This window comes from Sipha flava, unplaced genomic scaffold (assembly GCF_003268045.1).
Source record: "Sipha flava isolate LNK unplaced genomic scaffold, YSA_version1 269_pilon_pilon, whole genome shotgun sequence".
NCBI lineage: Eukaryota > Metazoa > Arthropoda > Insecta > Hemiptera > Aphididae > Sipha > Sipha flava.
In genome coordinates, this window is record NW_020272933.1 from 298432 (window position 1) to 323324 (window position 24893).

The 24893-nt window shown below is 24.4% G+C and overlaps 1 protein-coding gene across 5 annotated transcripts; it reads right to left on the reverse strand.

The window, feature by feature from the left end:
* Positions 1-1172: 1172 nt before the first annotated feature.
* On the reverse strand, positions 1173-23851 carry LOC112685192 (tudor domain-containing protein 7-like). 5 transcript variants are annotated; one of them, XM_025557004.1, is made up of 22 exons: positions 23333-23850; positions 22480-22581; positions 20450-20655; positions 18196-18303; positions 18049-18135; positions 17038-17076; positions 15933-15995; positions 15676-15819; positions 14087-14185; positions 13946-14020; positions 11194-11265; positions 4840-4929; positions 4026-4166; positions 3732-3902; positions 3487-3654; positions 3212-3394; positions 2904-3152; positions 2568-2804; positions 2269-2508; positions 1583-1687; positions 1314-1519; positions 1173-1237 (listed from the first exon to the last, which is right to left on the reverse strand). In XM_025557004.1, the coding sequence occupies exons 2-22, from the start codon at positions 22565-22567 to the stop codon at positions 1222-1224; spliced, it is 2787 nt and encodes a 928-aa protein (XP_025412789.1). In that variant the 5' UTR covers positions 22568-22581; positions 23333-23850; the 3' UTR covers positions 1173-1221. The 5 variants fall into 5 exon arrangements, with proteins under 5 accessions (XP_025412789.1, XP_025412790.1, XP_025412791.1 ...); XM_025557005.1 differs by lacking the exon at positions 23333-23850 and adding an exon at positions 23061-23316; XM_025557006.1 differs by lacking the exon at positions 23333-23850 and adding an exon at positions 22651-22760.
* Positions 23852-24893: the final 1042 nt, after the last annotated feature.

The window sequence follows — 24893 nt, forward strand, 5'->3', positions numbered from 1 at the left end:
AAATTTGGTCCTAAGTCTACGGCAGTTTTGATAGAATCCAGTTATTGGATAGGATGTTGACTATGATGAGGCCCGTTTTCTGACAGGATAGTCCCAATCTTTGGTAGTCCATTTTCATAGATTATGCGCAGATTCAATTCACTTCGTGCTGAACGTGACTTCATTTCATTGTAACATGTGCGTAATTGTTGTCGTTCAAGTTAGGTTTTATCCCTGACAAGATTGAAACCTTTTAAAAATTGAATACCGTTTCGTTTAAGTTCATTGTACTGGTATAGCAAGATTTTGCTTCCTCTTTGTTAGTACAAACTAGTTTCAATGGACGAGAACTATTAGGTCGTGGTTTCCCAATCCTAATCAACTTGACCTTCAGTGAAAGATAGTTTTCAAGTAGCAATAAAATATTTTTAATTGTGGTTTTATCATGTAAAGTTTGTTCTGATAGAGTATACCTAACCTAACCATGACTAATCACATTGGAGGAACAGCAATTACGTACAAAAAGTGCTTGCTTTTGATGACTACTGGTATGAATAACCGTTGTCATTTGTTACATCTGTTTATAAATAATGAACTAAAGTTGCTAAAGTTATATATTTTTGATCGGACCTGATTGAACCATTATTGACTTGTACTTACGTGTACCGAAGATATGTCTCCGTATCAGTGTCGTCCGACAAAACAGTTATGAACAAATGGAATCGGACGTGATGGATAAGGAACGAACAAGTGTAAATGATAACATTAATTTAACCCATACAATGTAAAAACTTTGGAGACTGACCAGACAGTACGGACTGGACATGTGTGAATTGACCTTAATGTTGAAAAAAAAAAAGGAACAATAAATTATAAATTGTTTTAATAATTAAGTTTTTTTTTTTTACTTAATACAAATCATTTAAATACAACTACAGGAGTAACAAAATGTAATGCCAAATGGCACAAGCAATACAAATAGTGTACAAAAAAAAAAAAATTACAATTTATCAAAATAATGTTTCAAATTCTTCAACAGTCTCCAATATGTTTATAAGTATGATTTTAGAGAATAAATTGCATTAACAATTTTAAAATAAAATAAAAATAATAATAATTTTAAGACAATTTGATAATAACAATTTTGTACAAAACCATGTAAAATCAGATCAAACTAATATGTTAGCTTTTTTAATAAAAATTAGTTAAATGTGGTCCATTAATTGGGAAATTGGTAAGACTTTAATGCTTTTTTAAACTGAAAAAAAATGATAACAAAATAAAATAATTAATATTAGCATGATATAATATAATAAATTAAAATATACTTTTACCTTTGAGCTAATTGTACATTAATGCACAAGGGTATTTCAGGTGTATCAGGTTGGGTTTTGTATAATTGAACACAAGGCACACCATCAGAAGAAGCATTTATCAAGTTAACCAAAACTTTATCTTCCCCAATAATATCATAAATTGTTTTTGCAATATCTCGTGTCATCATACTAGGAGGTAATAAATGCATAGATGCTTTAATTGCCTAAAATACAAAAATCAAGATTAAAAAATAAATAATAATTATTGATTTCAAAAGTTAAAATACTTGAGGTGCAATCTTGGTCATTAAAGGATCAAATAATTCCAAATTGGCAAGTTTAGTTATTTCACACGTTCCGATATTACCGTAATCTATATAAATTATCTTAACCTAAAACAAAACGAACACTGTTGAATTAATTTTAAATATTGGCTAGAATGAATTTACTATTAATTTAATTTAAAAAAGTATTTATTAATTTAATTTGCAATATAGTTAACTATGTACAGTTAACTATATAGTGTTCTAAACTTAGATTGCATTACTTAAAATGAATCACAGCTTATAAAAAAATATTTAATTAAAATATCAACTAAAAACCTAACCACCAAGATCGGTAACTAAAGAAACTGAAACAGATAACCGTTGCCCTAGACAACAGATACAAAATCATAACATCATTTTTTTGATAAGTGATTCTGATTTTTTTCTTCTTCAAATTTCAGTTATAGTGGATCCTGAAAAATTTCTTGTTACAACTTTCATTTAAATCAAGCCAATGGTTTTATAGATTTTTGGTCAAATAGGAAATCACATCAGTTTAATGCAATAATAAAATGGATAGATTTTAAAAGTTTTTATTAATTGTACTGTTTGTTGGATATTAATATAATAATTTAAAATGTGCAAGCCAATTCTAAGCTAGTTCAAAATTAATATAAAGTTTTTTTTATTTAAATTTAAGTTCAAACCTCAGAATCATTGATTATTTCAAGAATTTCAACACGACTCCACAAAGTATCATCATACTTAATTAAGTAAATTTGACCAATTTGTAAGTCTTCTTTGCTTTTCAAAAAAAATTCTGGAAGTAATGATTCATCATTTGGTAAGATTTCTTCAAGTGATGAGACAATATCAAAATTTAATTGCAAATATAAATGGCCAGATTCAACAACTGATGATACAATTGCATCCACAACAGCATTTTCCTAAAATTAGCAATACAATTTAGAAATAAAGAACAAAATTACTAACTATAACAGTTTACCTCAAATGAAGGAAGTCTAGCAACGGATTTGGCCAAAAACTTTTGTATAATCAAGTTGTTAACATTCACTCTATCAGATGATCCTTCTCCTTTCTCATACAAAGTAACCCTAGGTACATCTTCTAAGGAATCGGGTATAAGAAAGAATGTTTTATTTAATATAATTTCATCCAATATTAATTTTAAACCTTCAAAAGTGCCAAAGTTGTCCAATTGGGTAAGAACACACTCAATAGCCTAAACATTTAAATGTCAGTTATTAAACAAATTAACTGAAAATGAATAAATATAATATATTTGTAATTGGATAATGAATATTTAAGTAAAAAGTTTTACTTGTGTTTTAGTTTGCATAAAAATTGGTTCTAGAAAGCATATTTGATCTCTTGATACCCATAATTGTTCGCCTGTGTCTACTAGGAAACAAGAAGCATCTTCTTCGTTACAGTATGATACTTGGACTCTATGCCAAGATGAATTGTATAAAACAGCATAGTAATCACCTAAAATTATATCTTCTGCAATACTAAAACCAGAAGTATTCATGATATCATTGAATTCAGCTTGCATTTTAATAAAATTTTCCTAAAAATACATGTATTATAGACTTTGATATAACTTAAGAAATTAAAAAAAAGGCTTACATCTGCACTCTGTCCAACAAAACGTATCCAAATATCAGTTGTACCATAATTAGCAGAAACAAGTACACATTTTTCATCATAGTTCTCAAAACGTAAGGAGGTACCAGGAACAATTTTTTCTTCAATCACAGGTTTATCAAGATGTCCATTTACACCATTATGTTGTTGGTTTTCAATTTCATTCTGAACATAAATTAATAAAATGGTAGCTCTCAATAATATATACGTATTAAAATGATTTAACAATATTATTAAAAATTATAAAAACCAATTACAAGATATATAATGATTTTATTAGCAACTAGCTTATCGAATGTGAAATAACTATAAACTTCTAAAAGTTGAATCCAATTATCAGGCAAGTTTTCTTGAAATTTTTCTCTATATAAACGCTCTAAAACATCACCCATAATACCACTTTCTTCATATCCCACTTTCAATAACTAAAATATAAATATATATATATATATGCATAAATTGAAAGATTAATTTCAAATTGATCATAATTTTATTTAAATACCTCTTTGATGCGAGAAGCCATTGTATTAATATCATTGGTTATAGGATAAATAACACTTTCACCATATTGTTTTTTCAAAACTAACAAAGCATGTTTAGCTGCTACTATCTTTGCATTATCAACACTACTGCATTCAATAGGGAAAGAACTACTTATACTCTTATCATTTACCTGAAAAAATAATTATTAAAATTATTAGATGTGAAGAAAAAACTATATATTATCAAATTAATTTCAAATATTTTAAATAAATATTAAAATTAATTTAATAGGAAATAATTATTAATGACAAACCTTAATTGTACAAATATGAATATGTTTAATTATTCTGCCAGATTTTTCTTTTTTTATCATGAATTCATAACATGGTTCTGATAAATTAAGATTTTTTAAATATACTTCTAATTCATTTATGTAGTCTTGATTGTCAATCACCTAGTAATAAATATTTTTTTAATTATTTTGCCATAAAGTATAAATAATAAAATAATCAACTATGTCAACTAGCTTCATTCTAAAGTTCACAATTTCTTAACTTTTAATTGAAGCTAGTTTATTTCAAGTGCGGTTTTATATAACATTAAATTCTAAACTTAACAAAATTAGAAAGTGTAATGGACAATTTTAGAAAATCATTATGGATATTTAGGGATATCCTATTAGCAAGCACCTGTTAATCAGATTAACCGAAGTATCCATTTTCACTTGCTGGTGCAAATTAGGACCAATTTCATATTTTATTTAAAAGTATTACAAATTAAATGTGACTTAACTATGAATTAAAGCTATATTTATTTATATAGGTTTATAATATTTGTTATACTTAAAAAGTTTTTTCAGATCCTACAATAAAATAATCAGGCAGACTACCGAAGTAGAATTTTATTTCCAATCTGTCACTAGTACATAAGATATTAATACTTAGTTAAAATTGGATTCAATTTAATTTTACAAAAATATAAATAATAAAATAACTTTAAATTTAAAAATCAATTTTAGTGAATTTGATAATATTAATTTATTTTTCTTTATATGATTATTGAGATTGAACAGCTTATACCAAAACCAAAATAAAAAAAGTACAAAAATATAAAGTAATTCAACAAACCTCGAGATAAGGTTCTTCAACTTCTATTTTTAAGTCTTGAGTGAGAACAGATAATTCTTCGGTTTGTGATTTTTTTTCTTTGCCATCATTCTATTAAATATAACAAGATTAATATTGAAGAACAAAATACAATCAATTTAATAATAATATAAAGTATAATATTTTTTTAGGCCGTACTAATAGTTCACTATGAGTAACCAGAAGAGTTTCCAGCATGTTACATGATTGTTTTATTGATTTTATAATATCTACACACGTATTAAATAATTTTGATTCCATGATTTTAAGTTCAATAGAGTGAGTCCAAAATAAAATAATGATAGAATAAGTTCAAAATGAATAAAAATAATAAAATAAGTATTATACTTAAATGTCATAAAAAGCAAAAAAATAACAGGTTAAAATTCATTATAAACGAGGAATGATACCGAAAAACGATGTTTGGCGGTTAATCATAAAAGCCCAGAAAAGTAGATAGCGGATCAACACGATGGCCAAAATCGATTCCAGCATTCAAACACAAACATTGATATAGATATAATTCAGTGATGCCATACTTGGTAAACACGTGATCATTCGTATCATCATATAAATGTGCTATATCTAAGGCCTAGATTGTACGGCGATTTAATTTACAATTTTTGGCAATCAAAGGCGGATTTATTTTTTTTTACGGCTATAGGCACCAAAAATTTGTCACCCCTATAATCGGTGAAGAAGTTATATTACCCCTTCCAAAACAACTTATTTAAATATTAAATATATAGACATAAGTACCTACATCCATTTGAATTTTTAGACAATTTTTTCGTTTTGTTAATTTGTCTACATCGAAAAAATGTCAATGGATGTTCATTAAATGTTAATAAAAACAAATTTTCATAAAAGCATAGGATTATTTATATACAGTCGATTTAGTGTGGCAATGTGGGTATTTATTTTTCCCCGAAATTCCTATGGCGACGATATCCGATAAAAATAATATTAATAACCATGATATTGATATAATATGAATATGACCCATAGTAGACCATACGTATTTTTAACATGGCAACGCGAGCCCTGGGCAGTTTATACCAACGTGTTAAATATAGTTTTATCAAAAACTGTTTCCTGTACAGTTTTATTTATAATGAGTCATTATTAATGACTATAAATTATAATGAACCAAAATAGATATAACAATAACATAAAAATATTAACGAAATGCACACGTTATTATACAATTATTTTTTGTAAATATAAAGTAATTTTACAAGTTTTTTTTATATATTTGATATTTTTTAATAAAATCCTACAGAATTTGCCGCCCCCAAATTTTACTACCCTAGGCAGCTGCCTACAGCGCTTAATGGGAAATCCGCCCTGCATACAATAATATATGTAAATGTGTTTTAAAACTCATAATTTATTAATACAGTAAAATATTTAGATAGGTATTAGACTATATCGATTTTATAGTGTCCAATATTGAAACCAGAAAGTCATTAAATATTCTTATCTGAATCGACATTATAAAATAAACCAACTATCTAGTCTAAAGCTAAAAATAAAAATTAATTTAATTTATAAAACATGTATTATTAATGCACAAGATAAAAATATAAATTATCATAAAATATAAAATTACCAATTTTTTCAAAATAGGAAGTAAATTTAGAACGCAGTGAAAAATATAATATTAAAATCTTAACACCCATACAGCGAATTTTTCATAGATAATAATATAATTATCTGGCACTTTTACAAATTGTTATCATTCGGAACTAATTATACAATGTGCTATGCTGAATCATAGATTGTTCAAAATAATTACATATTACCAAGTGTTCCGGAAGTAGCCATCGTTTTAAAATTATTTCTTATTATAACAGTAACATCAACTACAGCAGAACGTTTGTTCTCTAAATTAAAACTAATCAAGAGTTATTTAAGAAGTACTATGGCATCAAAACGATTATCAAATTTAAGTGTATTGAGTATTGAAAACGAGGAATACGTAGTTTAGACATTTTAGTTGATAAGTTTGCTCAAAAAAATGCTAGAAGATCGCAGAAATCTAAGGAAAATAATTCAGTTTTTTTTTTCTTTCATATGGCGTAGGTTTATTGGTGTGAAACAAAACAAAATAAAACTAAACTAAACTAAAACAAAATAATTCAGTAAAATTTAGTTATTTATACATTAAGTTATAATTGTGTAAATATTGTTATTTTTTATCATATCATAACAAAATTTTAATTTAAGTGATTTACCCATACCAGATTATTGTTTTAAACTAACATACCTACCTAAACAATATTTTAGGGGCCCATTTTTTATTTTTGCGGGGGGGCTCAAATTTTTTTGTTACGCCACTGGTTCAAGATCGATAGGTGGTGTAAAAATATTGTGGAATTCAGGGGTTCTCCGTTTTGTAGTCGTACTAGGGGTGCTTAATATTATTGTAATATTTATGTTATAGTGTTATCAACAATTAAAAATATCGCGGCAAACGGGTTTGATGGTCACTTGTTAAAAACGGCAAAGGGGATCACTGATGTCAGCGCTCACTTTTCGTGATATATTCCGTATGTTCCGAAACTCAGCAGATTGGTCAGCCGCTAGAATTTAATGTTTTTAATTTCAGCGTTTCTTCAATCCGGTTGAAGGGAGATAACTAAGCGGATTTTTTTATCAGGAATCCGTAATTATCCGGTTGGACAAACAAAAATCCAAATGGATTTGATAAAAACTAAGCGCCAAATTCTAATTATATATCATTTATGTGATTTGCAAGACATTTCAGTATTTCACTTTTTTATGCTATTAAGTAACGAGCACTGAAGCACTCTACAGTTGACTGTGTTATAGCATTATTATTATTTATTTATTTATTTATTTATATTATTATAACATTATTATATTCTGTGTTTATAATGGAAAGTGAAAATATGGAAGTTAATAAGGAAAGTTAAAGAAAGATTAATAATAAACAAATATAAATATATTTAAATAATAAAGAAAATAATAACAAAAATGAATTATTTTAATATTAAAAATGTTTACTTCGACTGAATTCTTGTTAAGTCTAAAATGACTTTTAAAGTCTAAGTCATTGTACAAACTCGTAACTATCATGAAGTTAGTAATACGGGCTCATTAGTATTTTTAAGTTGATTTAATAATAACATTTTTTTCTTATTTAAACAAATATTCATTTCTTAAAGATGATTTAAAAAAATATGTTTGTAGAACAATCGAATATTTTGAAAAACTATCGAATAGTTCGATAGTGCCCATCAATAGTGGTTACACGTTACGAGTAGCAACTTGTCAGTAAATAGAACGGCATTCTAATCACTCGCAGTTTTATTAAAGGCCGATTTTTAGAAGTGGAGAATTTCTCGTACCAAGCATTTGATAAACTTGCATACATTTGATTAACGAATACGAGATTTTCTGTTCGAGAATCGTATCATGATAGTTTACCCTATGATAATAACACGCACGTTGTTTTCGAGAATTGTAGTAAACCCAATACTCAGCATAATATAATAATGTGATACAAATTAGTACAAGTATCTATTAATAAATATATTATATAAATGATTATATGAATATTATATGATGCTTATATAAATGGTATATAAATAATGTGATATAAAATAGTATAAGTATTAAAAAAGATGTTACGCGAAATACATTCAGGGCAAAGGTGAAAACAACAAGTAGTTTTTCATCTTTTAACATAATAATACTAAATCGACAGTAAAATTAGAATTACGCTACTTTTTCGTCATTGGAACTTGTATAAATACGGGTTGAGCATTTAACATTATTCAGAAGTAGATAGGTAGTTTTGATAAATAGTGTTATACTGGTGTTATACTGGTCATTTCCCTTATTAATAAATTTTAACTCGTCGTGGACTTTGTTACAGCCACATCGCCGCGAGTATATAATTCTTGATCAGAATAACTTGTTCTTTATTTTTTTTGTTTTAAACTGTTTGTTATTTTATTGTGATACATTAATAAAAACAGTAAGTTTTATAAGTTTAACATACAAGTGTTAATTATTCAATTACCTATCTTTCTCAACATTACGTATAAAGATAACATCGAACGTGCTACGTCGTTAAATAATTAATGTGGTACCGATTGTAGTGTCCTGCACAACGATCACTACAGAATGCTAGGCGATTTTCTAAAGCCATATTAATAAAATATCAAAATAATAATAAATAAACTTGGCCTTTTTATTATTCTGTACGATAATTTCTACTAAAAATATCGACTAATGTAAACGGTTTTTCATCTCTCGAACGTTTTTTATCGAACGTTGGAGACTCGTGCGAATCCGTTCAAACCGATTATTGCACTCGAGAAGCCCGAAATCTCAATTTTATCAAAGATACGATTTCCTTACCAAGCAATTCCCTTGAAAGGTTTCTGGCACGATATTTATGATAATGGTACAAGTTTATACGTTACAATTTTTTCGAATACTTGGTACAAGAAACTCCCAGCATACATTCATCAATAATAATAATAATAAAATAACCAAGCTCTATTCAAACCTGTTCACGTGTGAGTGACAAGTACTAATGATTAGTACTAAGCATCGTGTAAACTCAGTATATGAGACAGTTTTAAAAGCAAAATACACAAGATCGTGTGAGTACAAGGAATGTGTAACTTTTAAAAATAAATTGGATTATTATAAAATTTGTAAAATCAATGAATTGTTTAGAAAAATAATTCTGAGCGAATGTCAGGTGGATCAGTATATAATATCTATACTTAAAGACCTTTAGACTTTAATTTGATTAATTTAATAATAACAGTTAACATTATTATTATTATTCAGATTCATAATTTAAATCCCTAATATTTGTTGACACGAAAACAACTGATATATAATACATAATTTGAAAATATTATTTAAATTATCATTATTTGATAATTAAAAACTATAATGTAATAATTTATGTATTAAGTTGCATAGAATAAACTATGATTTATAAAACTATACTTTTTGAGTATTTTAACTAAAAATGATGTAAGTTATATGTAAATAGTTTATTAACTGTAACACTGTAAGCCTTTAATTTAACAGCAATAATACATTACTATATTATAACTCTATTAACAATTTATAATTTATATTATAACTCTATTAACAATTTTAAATTTAAATTGTTGATAACCTACAATATCTACATCCAATACCTTAATTCTGAATTTACACCAATTTTTTGGGATAACATAATTAATCTCTTATCCATTCACTAGACCAGTGATTCCCAACTGGGAGACAATTAAATTATTCAATTTATTAAATTAAGAATATGTAATTAACCGATTTCATACTTAGAATAAGCTATCTGCATTATACTAAAAGTATTTGCACATCCCTTACGTCCTTTTTGATTTTTCTCTGCACACTTAGTGTTAGATTTTGTTTAATTCTCTAAAATCCCTTCACATTCATTCATTCAATCACTATTCTACCTAATACCCATGTTTAACTTTTCATCAAAATTTCTATTTTAATTATCATCTTGTTATTGTCTTTAAAATTTAGCAATATTTGGATAAATTTATTTATTACTATATTATTATTTGTAAATAATTATTCCGTTATTAAAGTACTACTAAAAGTTTAATAATAATTTAACTAATATATTATACTTATAAAATTAAAAGTTTTTAACATAATTGGTATTAATTTTAGAAAAATGATCTTGATTTTGATTTATAAAATTAAATTGATATACCCAGAATATTAAATGAAATAAAACCATTAGAACACAAATCAAAAATTACCAATTAGATATGGTTTGATAACTATTAAAAAATTAACCTTTTTGACAAAAAAATTAAGATTAAACGCGCATAAAATAAGAAAGCATACATGTACTTTAATAACACTATTGAATAATTTGAAAATAAATAGTAAGAATATATTATAAATTAACTATCATTTATTTAAATAAGGTTAAAAAATAACAGATCATTTAGTAATACAATCTTAAATTATGTAGATAATTAATTAATTGAAAATAGTATAATCATCTTTGTGATCTATGTACAACAAAAAATTCTGTTGTTCAGGAAATTTTACACTTCATACCCATTGAAGAAATTTAAAAAAAAATGAATTTTTTTTCTCGTTAACATTGAGGATAAGAGATTATTTTTGTAAAATATACACAATTTACAAATGTTTTTAATTTTTAATAGAATAAGTTTTAATATTTAAAATTTATTTACTCATAAATTAATTTAAACTACTTTTAGAAAAGAACCAAATTCAAATAAATAACTTTTTTGAATCAAGTATCTAAATTTATACTAAAAAATAACTTACCTTATACACTGATTCATCACATTTTTTAGGATACTTGTTTAGTCTACTTTGAGCAGTAGAAAGTTGTACTGGCTGTAATTTTTAATCAAATTTTTAATTAGTACAAAAAATAATAAAAATTAATTACTTATACTACTACTGCAATATACTTAAAAAAATACTAACAATAATTAAAAAGGATATTGTTGTCTATTTAATACCACTTGAAATGCACAAGAAATTATGAAAACAAGACTAGAATTAATTACACCTTGATATAATTTAAGATGATAGTATTTCAAAGACATAGCAGTCAATAACATACCCTAAAAATTAGTATTACAGTATCAAAATATTCAAGTCATTTTTAATGTTATATTTAATATATAAGTTTAGTTTATATATTAATGTAAATAGTAACTACTTTGATTTTAATAATGATAAGATGAACCACACCTGCATTCTATATGTGTTGTCTATTTTACAAATGTGCAATATAGCAAATCTGCGCATTCCAATAGAACCTATGTTGTGTTGCAAGCTTAACTATTAACTTTATTAGTTATTATCAAACGTGAAGGGAAATATATATAGTAAAACCTTGATTATCCATGTTCATTTTACCAAACATTAGTATGCACTAAAAATAGTCATAGGCATGGCATGCTTGTAAGCAGTATATTATACACAGGTTAAAGATGATAAATAATATTAATTTTATAAACAATGTGTGGACTATATTATAAATAGATTTATGGTAGTAATTAATATCTTCCTGAACTTCCAGAAGGAAAATGTTGACTTTCATAATGTCATAAATTCAAGAAAAATTAAAAGTGAGAAAAATCATTTTAAACCGAATAAAACAATGATCGATTACTTCAAATGTCAAGTTTAGAAAATTTTAAAACATGATAATATGTATTTATAGAACATAGGTTAAATAAAATCAAATTATAAAAAAAATTAATTAAGATTTGTTAATTAAAGTCTTGATTTACCATTAGTTTTCATTTATCCATGACTTCTCCCCAACATTATCCTCAATTGAGATTCTAGTGTAATCTATATTTAAATGTTGGTTTTTTTACGATATTTTTATTTTTAAGTTAGTTATGAGTTTTAAATAGTAATACTTTAGATACTCATAAACTCATTAAGTCATTTTACTTAAAACCCATAATATTTTAAAAAACCAACATACAAACACAGATAATGTACTTCCCTCAAGTTAGATAATAGGTCAGTTTAATATTAAAGCTAATAACAAAAACATGGTTCTACTGAATGCAGAATTTTTATGCTATATATTTGTTAGACATAAATAATTTTTGCAGATGTAGAGTACTTTAAATGTTTCCATACAATATTCATATAGAATACATAAAAAAAATCATATGTTAATTTTAACAGTATAAATATAGTTAGGGTGACCTTATTAAGAAAATAATTAAACGGAATAGCTGTTACTTCTCCCCCCCCCAAATAAAAACCTCATACATATAAATTTACACATATGCACACAAATGTTGAAAGTTAAGTCCAAATCTCTGTCATATCATAAACAATTATTTTCTTTTTTACTTTACTCTTTTTTAGTAAAATAACTTAAAATATTTTCTTTTAATTATTATTAAATTATTAAATCAGTAATTTTATAGTTCGTCGGCATCGGAACTTGATGCTCGTTTCACAAAAACTTTTATCTGTTATTTCTAACTTTCGTTTCACATTTTAAATATACGAGTAAAACTGTTTTATATTTTTTCATACTTAGATATTTTATTTACAATAATTAATAACTTATATAATAAATAATATAGATATAACAGGATTAAAACAGGGCAATCTTCTAAAAACGCGATAAAAAGCGTCTTATTCGAAGTTTGTCGGGACAATGGGACGTGATGATCAAAAAAGAGACGATTCCATTTTAAAAGGAACGTCTGGTGACCCTAAATATAGTATGTTTAAAACATTGGTTTCCTGATCACTTCAGTATATTTAGAATTTATTTCTAAAATTTTTATTTCCTGCTCTAGTGACCTACTTTCAGGGCTGGCCCAAGCAAAAATAGTACACTAGACAAAATCAAATTTTGCTGCATCTAAAAAAAAATTGAACTCTTATTTTAACTTAGCCCCTCCCCTATTTTTTATGACATATCATATATTTGTGACATATCTACTTAAAAAATTTTTAATTTTTTATTTTATGGATAAAATTATATGTTAAAAGACATAAAAATGATTTCTATTACTATTACTTTTAAGTTTTAACACATCACTACTGTGACTTTCATCCAGTGTAGGCCGTAATATAAAGTAATATAGTAACTTTATATAATAACAATATTATTTTATTATATAGGTAAGTGGTTTTCACGAATGAAATTAATTAAATTAATTTAAATATTTTTCTTATAAAATACCAATAGAACTAAAAAAATGTTCGAGTCAATTTTGAAAATGCTGCCCCTACTAAAGTGACACTCTACGCAGGTGTCTAGTTCGCCTATACCTTGAGCCGGTCCTGCCTACTTTAGATTAATTATATTATTGTTTAGTAAAATTGTATTATAAAATGAATGAGCTTATACATTGCAAAACTACTACTACAATATAACTATATACTGAATTTTTATATAATAATATAATTAGAATTAAAATGACATCACAAGTTTTATATGTTAAATATATTTATGATATTTAAATAAACATAAATAAATCATATTTAAAAATGTAAATGTATGATTTAAATACATAAAAGTTACCATATTTTGTTTTGTTGGAATCTTTGCAATAGGTAAATGTTGCTGCGTTAATGGTTTAAATTCACTATCTTTTTCCTGTAAAAAAAAAAATTATAAAATTACTAAAACTATAAACAATAATAATCAAGGTTTTTAAATTACTGCCATATTTGTATATTTTGAAACTTTTTTTTTGTCGTTAATGTGGACTGTTTGAGGAACAGGAATGTTCATTACATTTAATTTTTGGAATTTGTCCGGCTAAAATAAACAAATATTGTGCAATCAATATGACATAAATCTTTTACTTTCTATAATCATTAACATGGTAGTATTAAAAGATACTTAATGTTATATAGTATTAATACTAATATTTAAGAAACTATCAATTGTAATTAATACATTTGTAATAGTTAATTGTGATGTAACTGGATTATCTTCAATAAAAATAAAATATTTACTAGTTTATTTTCAATAAAAACATAAATTGTTTGCTGGTGAGAATAATTTGTAAAATATATATAAGTAAAGTTCCAAATGAAAACATTAATCAATGTAATACAATCTCTGGTTATTATATATTAATTTAACATTTAAATAATACTTTAGAAGTTAAGAAACAAGAGTAAATATTTAAGTTAACTCTTATATGATGTAACTTTTAAATTTGAAAGAACAAAAATAATTGAAAAAAAAAAACGAAAATTCCAAATTATTGTATATCTCGTACTAATTAAGATGTATGATGTTTTTTAAGTTACATGAAAAGACTTAAACATGAGGAGATGCAATTTTAAAGTGGCTGAAATGTTATGTACCTCCAAATTCCATAGTGATAATCAGGGCTCGGAAGTTCTAGCAAATGCATATTTTTTTTGGTTCATCCAAGAACAACCAAAGTAAAATACAAATATGTTTCAAACTACTCGGATATCAGACATAAAATTTAATTTTGCTATTTTTTCCATATTTACGGGTTTTATTGCTATTTTGCTAATTTAGGTTTTATAGTACTATTTATGGGTACATTTTTACATAATACAGGAAATAATCACATTTTGTGGATAATAATGGTATTTACTTAGTTATATTTTTAAAAATATTTGAATTATTGGAAATAAATAGATTTCATCAAGTATTATTTAATGTTTTTATCGACAATTTGATGTATTAATAGTTAGAGGTGTCATTGTTATTTCCTTATTGTATCATTACATTAGATTATCAAACATTTTAATAATCCAGAGTACTTTCAAATTTTATATAAAATAATTTAATTATAAGTACACTTTTATAAATATATTTAATTTACTTAACATTTTTGTTAACTGCTTAATATTCAACCAGTCCAGACATCTATAAGCCCAAAACTTGGTAAAATAACATTTAATTTTTTTTCTAATAAATTTATAATTTTTTCAAGTTAAATACATATTTTTTTATTTGTTTGTGCTATTTATACCACATATCTTAGAGTTTTTATGTGCATATTTAAGAGCTAAAAAGTAACATTTTTAGTCCTACAACTTCCAAACCCTGGTGATAATACATGTCAAAATGAATAAGTATTCTTACGTTCACTTCAATTTTTTATTAGTTTATTAATAAATAAATGTTTTTCAATATTAATCAAAGAAGTAATAAGTAAATAAATATTTCATTTAAACCTGATATTTTGATTAATTTGACCTAGCATTTGGGGGGAGGGGGGTTACCATTACTAATATTGTATAAATAAAATAAAAACATACTGAATTCAGCGTAGTAGATTTCGATGTATAACCAGTTGAACTAGAACTATAGGTAGATTCTAAGCTACTACAACTGCTAGTTAGTGGAAGTTTTTGATCTAGCTTAGGATCAGATTTTCCATTTATGTTCAATGGATGTATACCCTTGGTAAATAATTTATAAATACATATGAAATTATCTTATATAACAATTATATTACATTATATATTCACAAATTTAAATTTATTTATTTATTTTAATAGAAATGTTTACTTACATTTGTTGTTGGAACTGATTGTACATAATTTTTTCCATTAGTATACAAATCATTTTGTAATGTCTATTAAAAAAAAAAAAGTTTAAAAGTTTAATAAATGCATTTAAATACATTTCATAATAAACATAAAATATAATCATATGCTATTATAATAATAATAAAATTGCTATGTTTGCAGAACAGGAACATTATTGTTCTTAAGCTAACTGTGTATAATAACACTGTATTAACACAATGTTCACTCTTATCATTTGTATCATAAATTAAATTATTTTTTTTTTTTATTTTTTTTTTACAGTCTTTACAAGTTTTTTACATTTAATTTTAAATATTTTTGATGAATAATTATTGCAAAGTTAGTTGTATAATAGATTTTTATAAATAAAGGACATTTTTAAATGTTAATAATTTTTTTTGTAGGTTCCTGGAAGACCAGGTTAGTTTAGGTTTAGGCTAAAACCACTATTTCAGTATCAATAAAATTTTTTAAAAAAATACTTGTACAATTTTTTTGTTAACTAGTTATTTTGGTAAATAAAAAAAATTTATTGCAATTTTTAGGTGCAATAATGAAATAAATTGTAATTTTTTTGGCGATAACCCTAAAAAACTTCTCGCAAACTTAAATATTATTTTTTGAATACTTATTTTGTGTTTATTAAAAAATCTAAATGCTATTATTATTTTTAAAATATTCAAACATAATATAATTAAAAAAGAAATTTGTAATACTTTCTAAGTTTTAATATATGTTATAATAATTCATGATATAAAATGTATTTATAAATATATATACATATATACTAGCAGATTTACCCACATTTTCTCAGGTTAGTTTTTAATTATTTTTATTGTTTTAAAGTATAAAAATATATGTTAATTTAACATTTAATTTAACGAAGTACTAATCTGTGTAAACCATTTTTGTTTAATCTATATATTACTAACACAAATATATACATATAATTATATATAGGAGTATGCACCAGAATTAGAATTATTACTATAGTGATTTTAAAGATAAAAAAATATATGAATATATTAATAGAAATTATGTAACAAGCAAATATGAGAAATAATTAAAATAAAAACCAATTTATCTTACTTTATTGTAACTATTTTGATCGTATGATCTTGACCGATTCTAAAAAAAAATAATATATTAAGTTTACATTTATATTTACAAACAACTATTGGTTGATACTAATTAGAATCATAAAAAATGTTAACATAGTTAGTTTGCTTAACAAGTATGAAATTAACAATGAGATACAGTCAAACAGCGCAGTTGAAAAATTTGGTGAAACCACTCCTCAGATCAATTAATACAAGTATAGGTAAATAAGTATATAAACATTTGACACAATGGTCTCCTGCAATTAACTTAAAAGTAAAAATGTATAAGAGACATAACAGTTTCAAATGCTGAAATAATTTAACAAAATAATAATAATAATATTACATTACAAACTTACTTTTAAATTAAAAAACATTTTGCATGTTATTGACATAAGGTAAAAATTAAAGGTAATTAACCTTTTTAAAATTAAATGATTAGTAATTGAAAAAAAAATTCGATTGTATAATTTTATACTTTTTGATACATTTTTATCACGCAATTTATTTGAGTAATTCAATTAATTTGATTTGATAACTATTTCTACAGACAGAAAATCAGTAATGTTCATGTATTGCACACCAATACTGTCGGATCAAAAAGAAAGTATTTCTGTAACTATTATTTAATAATTGGAATTTGGATTGATAAAATAATTTGATTATTTAAAATTATTGAAAAAATAATAATTTGAAAATAACGAATCATTTGATTATTCTCATCACTAATTTGAACTTCACAACCTATGTGTGCAACCTTCCTTTTTTTTTTTAAACTATAATTCATCATTTAGTCCTTAACCCAAAATATGAAATATCAAGTTACAGGTTTCTAAAAAAATATACAAATATTACAAACACAGTTTTGACATAAAACAAAAACTAGTAGTTGAAACTTATTATTTTTTTTCAAGAAAGAAGTAAATGCTTATATATGCAATAAAATATTGCAAATGCTATAGACCCTAATCAAAAAGAAACAATTACTATTAATACATACATTATATTGATCAAATCTGTTATTGTTATACATAGTAGATATTCTATAGCTGTTATAACTAGGAATACCTTGATAGTTATTTCTAGTCTAAATAAAATAAAAACCATAATTAAAATTTTACAATTAGTTATTAAATTGTATACTTACTGTACTGTAGTTACTCAAAGTATTAACTCCTGCTTTAGAATAATTAATTGATTTGTTATGGCTATTTGAATTATTATATTTTCGTGGAGCAAATTTATTACCCATATACTGAAATACATATAAATGTTGAAAAGTATATTTTTACATACATTATCAAAATTGTTTCCAGAAGTTTTAACAGTAATTTTTATTTTAGATATAAAATATAAATATACTTCGTAAGCTATTGAATACTTAAAATATTTAAAAATAATAAAAAGGAACACAAATTTCAAATAAAAAACTTATTATTTTATTACTTATGATTGCAATTATTATTAAATTGATAATAATGTTAAGTTTATAATTAGTTTTCATTTTATTCAAATTTTAGAAACAAATGAATATAGTAACTTTTTTCTTAGGACAAAATTTTTAATTTGAATTTTTAGCAGCATTCAAACATTGTAAATAGAAAATTATTTTTTGTTTAAAATATTTATTTAAAACACTAATAAATTCATTTTTCAAAATACTCAATTATTTCTATTAGATGTAAATAGTAACCAAAAACATAGATTGTCAAAAAATTAGAAAAAATATAAAATATAAATTAAAATTACTTTTAGAAAAATAAATAAAATTTGTAGATTTAGTTCTTATTAATTATAACTTGAGTAGAAGGTAAACCAAACCAAGTATGAACTATTTTAACCTAAAAATAAGTAATAACTTTTATATTACTGTTAACGAGTCCTTAAAATTTTAAACAAATTACTTAATTTTTTTTTAATAGTCAAATTAATTATTTTTCCATCTTGTTGACCTGATCAAAATAAATAAAATCCATGAATTGTCAATCTGATAATATTTATTATAATATACAAAATTGACAATTATTTATCGATTATCAAAATATCATACGATATATTTAGAATATCAATATCAAAATATACTTAAAAAAGTTTGCAATATCGATATCAATGGAGAAACCTAGTATGAAGGATGTAGTGATGCAAATACTGCATGTAGCTTAATAGTCAATTGTAATATATGCATAAGCATTATTAGGATTTTTTAAAGTCTCTCAAACATTAACTACATAAAATATTGTATATCTATTAGTTACAGGCCCTTAAATGTCAAACACTATTTGCACCTATGTCATAAAATGATTTAAATTTACAGCTTGTTATAAACTATCCCTCAATAAATTATCATATATATGTAAAAACAATAATATAAGCTCAGAATATCATTTTTTAAATATTTATTAAGAATACTTTTCATTAAAAATTAATATAATTATTTATATAAATACTATAAATTCAAATATTTGAAATCATATTTTCAAAATTTCTAATTATTATTTACTAAGTTAAAAAAATTGGTAAAATATCAATTTTTATCAAGAAAAAAAAATGAAGATAAATATATAATGTAGGTAGTTATAAACAAAAATTGATAATATGTTGTTGACATATTTTTGAAACAATTTTCCAAACTACAGTATACAAAAATATAAAATCAATATATTTATTATTTCTGCAAAATTTGACTAAAAAAAATAAATAAAATGAAGTAAAATATATGTTATAAAAAAATGATTAATATCTTAAAATATAAAAATAATTAAGGTACAAAATATTCCTAATACAATTTAAAGAATAAAGTAATTATTTATTTTAACTAGAAAAATATTGACATTTTTAAGTTACTATTATTATGAATGAAATAAATAATTAAATTATTTTGGTTATTCTTATTTAATAATAATACAATCAAAGCATAAATGTTCTTAAAATAATTTTGAATTTTTAAAAACTTTTATAAATATTAGGTACATGAACTTTAGGTATATTCATTATTATAAAACTAATTATAACTAAAAATGATTCTAACTTTTTATAGATTAAGAATTAAAAACATTTGTATAAGTTAAATTAGTCAAACTCAAATTGTAAAAAACTAAACATAATCAAACAAAAAATGTTAACTTAAGAGAACATTTTAGGTCAAAGATATTCCATTAAATTTGACTGTGTTGAATAAAATGGAAAAAATAAATTTTTTAAAATTGTTAGTATTACACATTTATTAAGGAGGTAAAAAGCAAATAAAATAAATTGTTTTGGTTTAATATTAGTACATTTCAAATAGTTAAATTATTTGGGTTTAGCTTAACATTAAAGTTATAGCTTGGTTGCTATTTAGTAATTACATTTTGTTTGATATCATAAATAAATAAAAAAAAAATTATAGAAGTATCACTCACTGGGTTTTTCTTTGGAGGTTTTGATTTTTGTTTACTTATCAGTTCAGTTAAATGTTGAGTTTTTTTATTAGATAAAATTTGTACGATTTTAACACCTCTACGATTTTGAATTGTGAAATTCCCAGTAGAATTTAATAATTCTTCTATGGAAGAAAATCCTAATTCTTTAAATGGTACTCTTGCACCATTCAATGTAGTGTAGTCATCTATAATAAAAAAAAATGTAAATTAATTAATTAAAATACCCTTTAAATTATATTTTTTTAAAGAATCAAATGATTATTTATAGATTTATAAATTAAAAACTTATTCTTAAATACTAAAATCATAGAGCAGTAGTGACCAATCTTTTTTAATCAAGGGCCAAAAAAAAAAAATTTTTAGGCGGGTCAAGAACTGAACTTTTTCTTTTAAGTTAATAAAATATAATATTTTTACTGTAGGTACATCTTTATATAGATACAGTGATAAATGTAATTATTTATTATATATTAATTGTTATAAATGTGAAAAAAATATGTTGTATTAATATATGTATTTTTTTTAATGCGAATGTTGTCCTAGTTTTTTCACAGAGAACAATAGCAATAGGTTCTGATTTGGTCGAATTTATATATAGAAATATTAATTTGTAATGCGAGACCAAGTTTTGTATTTATTGATTTTCATAGTAAGTATTAACTGACAAATATAAGTTGAATCGAATTTACATGATATCTTGACTCCAAACTGCATAACATTTGGAAATCCTTTAAGAATAGATTTAAATAAAACTCAACAGGATTTTTAGAAATTGAATAATGTTGAAATGATTTATAACTGTAAAGAAATTTCAATATTTTCTGGATCCATGTTAAAAGGATTTTCAAATAAATTAATAGTTAACATATAAGTTTGTTGATAATATTAAAGCATCACTATTTTGGAAGTACACCATAATCTTTATTTTTAAAGTAACATAATATTAAAAAAATATTTAAATATCAAATTTTTCAATTTCATTTGTTACTTTGGCAGACCAATTAATAAATGATTGCGAGCCAGATTTAGCTCATGGTCCGTAGTTGGTTACCACTGCTATAGAGGAATGTTAGGCTATTGATATTCATTAAATTAATTTGCACTATATTTAAAAGTTGTAAAATTACATAAAAAATGTAATTATTCACTAAATATAATGTCTAAAGAAAAAAAAATGTTGTTTAAAAAAAAAAATTCTTTTTAATACCATAATCTTTAAGTTTTAAATAATTTCTTACACTTTTTTTTTTAAATACTTCTTTAATTTTTACAAAGAATATATTTTTATTAACATTATTTAATTTATTGATTATAATAAAAAGTAAAATGTATTTTACCATTAAAAAAAATAAAAGAAAGAAATATTTAATATTACTAGCAATAATAAGTTTAACACATAGGTATTAAATACTTTTTTTTTTCATTGTAATATACTGATATATAATAATAATATTATAATTTATTTAGATTTTGATGAATTGATCACTTATAAAATTAGTCATCAGGTTAATTGACAAAAACAATTTTAAAACTGATAAAGTATTGATTAATGAAAAAAGAAAAATGTTTGAACTATTCCTTTTATAACATTCACCTTACTTCTTTTATTATAATCATCTAATACTTAGGAAATTTATTACATTTATTATATATTAATAATAAATTTCCAAAGTGTGTTCAAAATTAATAAATACATCTTGGATTTTAATCTGTTATTAAATTTAAAAATATGGATATTGAAAAAAATTGTAATCAATTTTATTTGACGTTCAATTAACTTGGAGACAAATTTTATTGCGATCAATATACCGAAAACCCATTTATTTTTATTATCTTGAAACTATAGCTACATAATTATTTTAAGTGATAGAAAAATTCCTTATACACAAATGAGTAAGATATGGTAAAGAATGGTATCTCAAAAGCTAACCAACCAAATAAAATAATTATATCATACACATATGTGTTTTTAATATAAAATATAATTGTATACATATAAATCAACTTACCATCTAGTTTATTTAATGGTATTCCATCTTTTGTAGATATCACACAAGCTTTCAAGTTGGATAGTACAACAGCTAAACTTTCACTCATTTTGTTAATTAATTCTGAAAAAAATATCACATATTTTAGTAGATGCATATGATAATTATGAAAATATAGTAAAAAATGACTACCATCACAAATATATTAAGTGTACTCAATAATAACAAACAATACAATGACGAATTATGAAATCATTGTTTTATTTCAATATCTATGCCATTAAATGTAATTGATGAACTGAATTTAAATTAATAGCATTTTAAAATTCTTTGTAAATACACCAAAAAGTAAAAGACAGTCAAGTGAGCAGTAGATTAAAATGATAAACAATTGGGGGTTCATAGCTGTAAGACATCTAAAGCTATAACATACTTTTAAGAACGAGTGTTATCTCGGATATGGACAAAATATTTGGTAAACGATGGCGAATGATAAGAAATAAAATTATGGATAAATAATAAAGAAGAATAAGTGCCGCAAATAAACGACAGGTTTTAAAGTCACTAGGTATGCAGGAATATATTTTCCTCTGGAAACTTACCAACATACAAAATGCAGATGACGCGCACCGCGCAAATATGTTTTAAATATACATTGCACGTAAGTAGCAATCTCTCTCACGCAATTTCGCGGATACAATAAAAAGCTTAATTGAACGCAAGTATTTTTAATTGGATTTCGTCGGAGCTCGAAATAAAAATGACCAACATCACCACGACTATGGTTATAATACAAAGGTCAGGAAATAATCAACACGTATAACTCTACCAAAAATGTACATAATGATATTGGCATTATTAATTATTATATTACCGTTGCGACTGTAGAACAGCGGATGGCTCACACAGAAGTATCAGCGGTGTAGGCGGTAAACTCTGAGAAATATGTATGTTGTGTGTGTGAACGGGCGGCGGACGCCGGTGAAAGTACGATGCACTCAATGCAATTACACCGCTATGAGCATTATCCTATACACATCAGTATGTGAATAGGATGTGCAGTCGAAAGAATTAAATTTACGTAACGCACCGACTACCGATCATCACAGCATAGAGCGAATTACAATTGACCTGTATAAAATATACATAAATATATATGTATAGATGTTGGCGGGGTATCCCCGTGCATCGGTACTACTGCAGACTGCAATTTATTCCTGATTACAGCACAAAATTATTATATGATGTCGGAATGTTCAGAATCGGTGAACGCTTGCCCGAATATTCGGACCGGTTCGCAATGACCCGTGAACGGTGTTCGAAATTCAATCGTTATCTCTGCGATTCAATCACAGAATAGATTATATTCTGTGATTCAATCCTTACGGTTAGAATGAAACGGTTCGACGGTTTCGTCGCGATTGCGCACCAATTGCTGGACATCGAATACGATTGTTGGCCATAAAAATCGATAATAACAAAACTAATATTGAGCGACGGGTGATCATTTATGTTTGTCTTTGGGAAGAATTTATCAGTGCACTATGCCTCGATTTGATTGACAATGTTTACGCCTCGATCTCGACGACTGCAATGAACATTAATTAACGTGGACAATGTTTCGCATACCACAGTGCATATAATTACCTAAAGAGTGTATCCGATTGCTGTTGATGATCAATCGATAAAAGTCAATTTTATAAGCAGGGCTCGGGACTTAGAGCACTTAAAATCATTAACAGAAGCGCTTAAAAACATCATTATAAGTACTAAAATAAGCATCTAAAAAATTTAAAATTAAGCAAAAATGTTTATTCGAAAAAAAAAAACTAAAATTCTAACTAAAAAATCAAATAAAATAAAAATAAATCTTCTCTTTCAAGACATTAAGAATTTTATGAATAAATTATATTTTCTAAGGGATTTTTCTGAAAAATAAAATGTAAACTTTTCTTTCTGTTCTTGATTATTCTGACGTTTGACACTCAGTTCTATTTTCAGCATTAGAATATTTTTGTTAACCCTACAACGGTGCCTCGGACGGTGACGAACTACGTGACAACATAGATAAAAAATTATTTTTAATTTTAATTCTATCAAAAACTACTTTGCAAGAGAAAACTATAAAAACGTAAAAAATTGATCAAATAAGCAAAAGTAATTAGAAAACTGAAAATAAGCATTTTGTTGAAAAATTGTTGAAAAAAGCAAAAAAAAATGGCACTTTGAACTTTCATAATTGTACGTGTTATAACTTGACATACACTTCTATTGCACTCTTCTACATTTTAAGTCAATCCATAAAAATAAGCAAATACTTTAACTCCCGAACCCTGATTATAAACGTTTACTTATCAATTTATATACTGTATTTTTATGAGTTCAATGTAGACAATGAGATATATGGGTTGTAAAATGTTCTACGGTTTCATAAT